General features: G+C 43.2%; 1 protein-coding gene across 1 annotated transcript; it reads right to left on the bottom strand.

Annotated features, from left to right (window-relative positions):
* Positions 1-1,381: 1,381 nt before the first annotated feature.
* CTSV (cathepsin V) lies at positions 1,382-7,113 on the bottom strand. Its single transcript, XM_011975999.1, has 8 exons — positions 6,975-7,113; positions 6,490-6,625; positions 6,067-6,189; positions 5,823-5,969; positions 5,090-5,314; positions 4,099-4,264; positions 3,280-3,397; positions 1,382-1,775 (listed from the first exon to the last, which is right to left on the bottom strand). Exons 2-8 carry the CDS (start codon positions 6,613-6,615, stop codon positions 1,676-1,678), a joined length of 1,005 nt encoding a protein of 334 aa, XP_011831389.1. The 5' UTR covers positions 6,616-6,625; positions 6,975-7,113; the 3' UTR covers positions 1,382-1,675.
* Positions 7,114-7,222: the final 109 nt, after the last annotated feature.

The following is a 7,222-nucleotide window of genomic DNA, read 5'->3' as shown; positions in this document are numbered from 1 at the left end:
ACAGTCCCACATCCCCCTTCCCTCCCACTGCGTTCACAATGGATCACCTCTCAATTAAATTTCACCAGCTCATCCCCTGTATTTTTTTATTTGACTGGAAACATGGGCTTTTTAAACACACACGGGGCTCTCCTTTAGCCTGCAGAATGTGGGTATATCTTCACTACTTTTTCCTGCTCATAAAAATACATGCTTTCCACTAAACAAGTTAAATAATCACCCATAATTCACCCGCGGGTTTGGTGTACTTTCTTCCAGTATTTTAAATATGCGAAGATATTGTTTTATTTGTATTTACTACCTGTGTAACTATATTCTTAGCCTTTTTTCCCCCCTTTTATTTTTAATTCAGGGACTAGGTAGCCAGAGTCTGGCCTAGTGACTTCCGACCTTTCACTTGTGATCTCTTATCCATCTTCGGCCAGAGGCCTCTTTTTGTAGCCCAGCCTGATTTCTTGTGGACCTTGAACAAATATCTCCAGCTACTGCCAAATGCCTGAGATTTGTTAACCACACCATTACATTTATTTTTGCTAACACTAGTTAACAAATAAGCTTTTCTAGAAGAGCTGGGGGAATATGTCATCAGAGACTTGGAATGAAAAGAAAAGAGCCTTCCTTGGTAACCTACTCGCACCTGAGTCCTCCTCAGACTGCAAAGTGGCCACCAGCAATTCAGAGAGAGGCTCCAGTAAAAAGCAGCTCCACTTTTTATCACATAACCTAACCATCTTGAGGTTCTGTGTCAAAGGAAGACGACGTCTCCTTTTCTACTATCTAAAACCTACGAATCTGTGCCTACTCACTTTTCTAAAAAGTCAACTGCTTTCTTCTTTACCAAAACAATCTAGAGGCCGGGCGCAGTGGCTCACACTTGTAATCCCAACACTTTGGGAGGCTGAGGAGGGTGGATCATGAGGTTAGGAGTTCAAGACCAGCCTGGCCAAGATGGTGAAACCCTGTCTCTACTAAAAATACACCAGGTGTGGTGGCACGTGCCTGCAATCCCAGCTACTCGGGAGCCTGAGGCAGAGAATTGCTTAAACCGGGAGGCAGAGGTTGCAGTGAGCTGAGATCATGCCACTGCACTCCAGCCTGGGAGACAGAGTCTCATAAAAAAAAAAAAAAAAAAAAAAAAAATTTAGGTTTGTCCTTCCAAATTGTTTATCAAATTGTGGTAGATTCAGGAGTTGGGTTACACACAGTAACTGGGCAGCTGATAAAAATCTGTATTTTTATAACCAGAAGAGCCAGGAAGTCAGCTTTCTGCTAGCATCTTTCTCCTAATACACCATTGGCACATGAAGCTATTATTTCAGAGCTCAATTATATTTCCTGACTACACAAAAAGTCAATGCATTAAAAAAAGAAAAGGCCCCCCTTTATATACGAATTAAAGTTTATTTTAAACTGTTTTGTACATCTTTTTAAAAAATGAAAATTCAAAAGTCTTAGAATTAAGCAGTGAGTCTTTGATATCATAAAGCTGTGTATAACAGTAATGAAAATACTGGTAACATTTTACCCTCGTAAAAATGTCACAGAATTCAAATCTCAACTTGGATCCTCAATGATTCAAGTGGTTTATCTTACACAATAAGCATTTGGTCAGTTTCAAGATAAAATTCCCCCAGACATGCTGTCCTTACGTCCTTCCTCCTCACCATCCATCAGCTCACACAGTGGGGTAGCTGGCTGCTGTGGCGATTCCACAGTGGTTGTCCTTGTCTTTGGCTATTTTTACATAGCCATTCGAGCCCCATTCTGGACCCCAGCTGAAAGAGGAGCAGGTTTTCCATTTTATACAAAGAATCAAGGGAAAATTGGCTCCATTAGTAATAATAGCTAATACTTAAACAGTGCTTTCCATGTGTCAGGCACTATTCTAAGTGCTGTTAATACCCATTTATAAATGTCTGGAGGCCGGGGGTGGTGGCTCACGCCTGTAATCCCAGCACTTTGGGAGGCTGAGGCGGGTGGATCACCTGAGGTTTCAGGAGTTCGAGACCAGCTTGATCAACATGGTGAAACCCCACCTCTACTAAACTTAAAAAAAAAAGTTAACTGGGCATGTAATCCCAGCTACTTGGGAGGCTGAGGCAGGAGAATCATCATTTGAACCCAGGAGACAGAGGTTCCAGTGAGCCAAGATTGTACCACTGCACTTCAGCCTAGGCAAGAAGAGCAAAACTCCATCTCAAAAGAAAAAACAAACAAACAAAATCCCACAAAAATTAGCCAGATGTGGTGGCGCATGCCTGTAGCCCCAGCTACTTGGAAGTCTGAGGCAGGAGAATCACTTGAACCTGGGAGGTGGAGGCTGCAGTGAGCCGAGACTGAACCACTGTACTCTTGCCTGAGTGACAGAGCAAGACTCTATCTCAAAATAAAATAAAATTGGCTGGGCATGGTGGCTCATGTCTGTAATCCCAGTGCTTTGGGAGGCCGAGGTAGGCGGATCACATGAGGTCAGGAGTTCGACAGCAGCCTGGCCTACATGGTGAAACCCTGTCTCTACTAAAAAATACAAAAAAAGTTAGCTGGGTATGGTAGCACACCCTTGTAGTCCCAGCTACTTGGGAGGCTGAGGCAGGAGAATCACTTGAACCCAGGAGGTGGAGGCTGCAGTGAGCTGAGATTGCGCCACTGCACTCCAGCCTGGGTGACAGAGTGAGACACTGTCTCAAAAAATAAATGAATGAATGAATGTATTGATTCTTGTGGGTCCTTAACTTTTTAAGAACACTGAGGCAGAACTGGAATTCCACTGCAGCAGTGTGTCTCCACATGCTACCTTATATCACATCTCAACTAAAGAATGCTAATTGTGAGAAAATGGATTCTGACAACCTTCAAAGCCTGAGAGCTAGGGAGTGAAATTCGATGACAAGGCATCCAATGACAACAGAAGGACGCACACAGACCACTGGACTCCCAGATGATGTTTTAGACTCAACAAAGAACCAGCGAAGGCAGATGTTTCTGCTTACTATTCCTTGTTGAAAAATTAGAGACAGAAAAAAGCAATCAGCTCTCAAACCTACAGGTCCACAATCCTTCGTCTGAAACCCTTGGGGCCTAATGTGTTTCGGAATTTAAAAATTTTCAAAACTTAGTAATAAAATATGACAAATACATAGCAGTAACTCCACAAAGCTTGGTGCGGAATCCTCTAATCAAACCTTAGTATTTCTGGAATTTCAAAACTGAGCTTTTGTGAACTTGTATCCAGATACTGATTTGAAACGAAAATTTCCTTTTCAATTTTGAGTTTTATACCTGTTTTTGACGAGCCAATACTTGTTGTTATCTGAATTTGCTCCTTCAAAGCCGTAGCCAACCACCAGAACACCATGATCCAGGTTTTTGCTGCTGCAGTCTGGTTCAAAATAAATGCCTGGGAGAGTCAAATCAATGCTGGGGTGAGAAGCTCCAAGTGACATGTGACAGTAACCCACCCAACCACCCTCCATAAGGGAGGCATCTCTAAATTCAGTGAAATGTCATAAACAAATGCCAAATAAGGACCCAAACAATACTGGCCAGAAAACAGTAATGGCTGATAAACGAAAAAAGTCAACCTCAACTCACTAGAAATCAACTAACTTCAACCAAAGTTCAAGATATTTTCTACCTAAGAAAAAGAAAATCCAAAAGATAAAACCTATTGTTTACAGCTAAGGTAATTTAGATACTTATCTCTGAGCCCAAATACGAATTAGCATAATCCCTTTCTACTCCTAGGATGTCAGTCTAAAACACCACCAAAATAAATCAACAAAAACTTGAAGGGAGTTCTGGGTTCTTTACAGTTTTTTACTAATTACAGTAGTAAAAAGCTTTGAGAAAAAAAGACCCAATAACCGGAAAATAGTTCGGAAAATTAGGTTGTCTCTATACAATTACATAGCCATTTAAAAACATTTATGAGAAGTTTAACATAACTAAGCATTTTCTCATGGCAAATGCAAATATCACCATGTTAAATGCACACTCTCAAAATACTACATTCCTGCAAAGCAGGACTTCATATCAAAGAATCAATCATGGTGATGTTTCCCAATCCTGCCTAACTTTCTGTAATAAAATGACACTTACCTGATTTGTAGAACTGGAAGGACGAATGGCCTGCATCCATAGCAACAGAGATGGGCCCCACAGTTGCCACTGCTTTCATCAGGGCCTTCTCCTTTCCAGCTGGGACCACCTTGAAGCCGGTGTCATTAGCAACAGAATTCTCAGGTCTGTACTTACAGATTCCATCCTTTTAAAGTTAAAGGGGGAGAGACTCGATCACTACCATCTACCACCTGGGGAACATTAGTTCTAGAACCAAAACACTCAGCAATTTGCAACCTACAATTTCCAAATTAACACCCTTATAAATCGTCCCATGAAATAAAATGCTATTCGTTGATTTAAAAATGAAAAATTAGTCGATATTTCTTCAATGAGAACCCCTATGTCAATCTGTCCATAAAAAATTTTCACAATGGATCAAGTTCTATTATATGTAGAATGGTTTGCTTATTCTCCATGTTATGCAGAAGCAAGAACAGCTATGTGTTAACCATCTAATGTTACTTATACGTTAACCATTAGCTGTTGACCATCTAATCGGAGAACTGTGCAAAGGCTAGTAATTTTTTTTTTTTTGAGACGGAGTCTCGCTCTGCCACCGAGGCTGGAGTGCAGTGGTGCGATTCTGGCTCACTGCAAGCTCCACCTCCCGGGTTCACGCCATTCTCCTGCTTCAGTCTCCCGAGTAGCTGGGACTACAGGTGCCCGCCACCAGGCCCGGCTAATTTTTTTTTGTATTTTTAGTAGAGATGGGATTTCACCATGTTAGCCAGAGTTGTCTCAATCTCCTGACCGTGTGATTCACCCATCTCGGCCTCCCAAAGTGCTGGGATTACAGGCATGATTCACCATACCTGGCCAAAGGCTAATAATTTATAATGACAATACTCACAGTTTGCAGATGTAGATTCTACCATATAAAATGTGAATTCTGAAAAAAGTATCTGTTATCTCTGAAAGGGTTTCACCTTCCAAAAGCAGAGCACGAATGATGAGGAGCTCCATTTACCATTGCTACATATGGATAGGATTCCTCAGAGTCCAGGCCTCCGTTCTCCTTGACATACCGGAAGGCGCTATTCATGAAGCCACCATTGCAGCCCTGATTGCCTTGAGGACGCGAACAGTCCACCAGATTCTGCTCGCTCAGTGAGACAAGTTTCCCAGTTTTCCGGAACATCTGTCCTTCAAGAGCACCAGTCGCACTAAAAGCCCAACAAGAACCACATTGTTTCTAAAAGGGGGAAAAAAAAAGCTGTCAATTTACAAGACCAATATAAATACAGTAGCCCATATATTTGAATTATCTGAATATTCTTTTAAAAAAACAAAAACCAAAAAACCCATCACCACACTTTGGGAGGCCGAGGCGGGCAGATAACTTGAGGAGAGCAGTTTGAGACCAGCCTGGCCAACATGGTGAAACCCTGTCTCTACCAAAAATACACAAAAATTAGCTGGGCATGGTGGTGAGCACTTGTAATCCCAGCTACTCAGGAGGCAGAGGCAGAATTGCTTGAACCCAGGAGGCAGAGGTTGCAGTGAGCCGAGATCATGCCATTGCAATCCAGCCTGGGCAACAAAAGCAAAACTCTGTCTCAAAAAAAAAAAAAACACACCAAAAACCAAAATACAAAAAAACCCATCATCATATGTTGTGCCACCATCTACCACAGCAATGACACCAATTCCTTCTTGGCTTTCCAGTGGAGACGGGAGGTCTGAATCTGACGCTGTCTCACCTGATTCTTCACTGGCGTCACGTAGCCTTTCTTTCTCCAATCCACAGATTTGGGAAGATCAAGAAACAGAGGCTCACGGAACAGTTTCCCCTTCCTGAGTTTCTGGTTTCGAAAGCAACCCATCACCTGCCTGAATTCTTCATTGGTCTTCAAGGAGAAGTAAATAAAATGTTAAAAGCAAGACTATTTTGGTGAAGAACTGAGGAGAAGCAGCACAGAGTTCAGCAATCCTCGCCACACTCACCATGTCACCAAAAGCATTCATGGCCATTGTGAAGCCATGTTTCCCTTGGCTGTATTCCCCATTGTGCAGTTCAATCATTTTCATATTCTTTTCCCACACTGCTCTCCTCCATCCTTCTTCACTCTAGAGGCAAACATACAGCTGATGGACTTTATGTCTACTTACCCAACCCATGTTCACCCAGCCGATTTGCGGGCAGAAATGAAGAGAAACCATGGCCAGGGATGGCTTGATACATCTCTGGGAGCTGCTCTCCAAGCCGAGACACAATGGAGATATATGCCCATACTGCATCTATAATAGGTGCTGTTAGGTTATCGCCTGGTAAGGTCTGGCCTCTAGAAGCTACTCTCTGGCTATCAACTCCCAACAGCAAGGACCATCTCTCCAGAGTCCCTCTGGACAGTTTCAGATGTTACCAACCGCGCCATATAATCTTCTATGTGTTGCCTTCCACTGGTACCACTTTGTATCCAAATTTTGGTCAAATTTTGGAACAGCGGAGGCTATTCCCAAGCAAAAGGCAGCCAGGACGAGCGACAGATTCATGTTTCAAAACCTAGAAAGGGAAAAGAAATGAGTATCTGATTAGACCAATCCTAAAAAGCCATCTTACAGTCCCCGTGGAATAAAAATATTTCAATTATTCTCCCTGGCATTTCCCCAAGGACTGTGGAACAGGCTGAAACAGGCCTACTGGAGGTTATTTGATGGGCCCATCAAGATGAAAAGCAGCCTGCGGAGTTGGAGGTGTTGAAACAGCATATGCGATAATTCAGGGTATGAGAAGGGTGTGAAGATACCTGACGGGTGAGAAGCTTAAGGCGAAAACTAGGAAACAGCTGGTCCAGCTTTTGCACCAATTGTACTGAGGTCATCCAGGCAAAATGTCACTAATGAAGACATACCATCCCAAGTAGGTGCAAGCGGATCCCCAAGGAACAGCACCTCACACCTTCCTGGCTGACACACAGCAGGAGATGAGCTATGTCTTCCAACCTCTCCTTTTGGAATAAAACCTTTCTGGAATCCCTTTCCAGGAGACACTGGGAAGGAGAACACCCACTACTCCCGCCGTCCCACACCTGGGTCTCTGCGTCTCGCTCCCCTAAACCCGGGCAGGGTCAGGCAGCTCCCGGGGCTCCGGGGGGCCAGG

The sequence above is a fragment of the Mandrillus leucophaeus genome, unplaced genomic scaffold (assembly GCF_000951045.1).
Source record: "Mandrillus leucophaeus isolate KB7577 unplaced genomic scaffold, Mleu.le_1.0 Scaffold161, whole genome shotgun sequence".
Taxonomy (NCBI): domain Eukaryota; kingdom Metazoa; phylum Chordata; class Mammalia; order Primates; family Cercopithecidae; genus Mandrillus; species Mandrillus leucophaeus.
This window is presented reverse-complemented; position numbering and strand designations above follow the sequence as displayed.

Excerpts from the sequence above, each read along its gene's own strand:
- CTSV (XM_011975999.1), bottom strand. The coding sequence starts at position 6,615 with ATGAATCTGTCGCTCGTCCTGGCTGCCTTTTGCTTGGGAATAGCCTCC. Across the intron at positions 4,265-5,089 it reads CCTATCCATATGTAGCAATG|GATGGAATCTGTAAGTACAG; the intron begins GTAAATGGAGCT and ends TAACTTTAAAAG. Across the intron at positions 1,776-3,279 it reads TATTGGCTCGTCAAAAACAG|CTGGGGTCCAGAATGGGGCT; the intron begins GTATAAAACTCA and ends CTCCTCTTTCAG.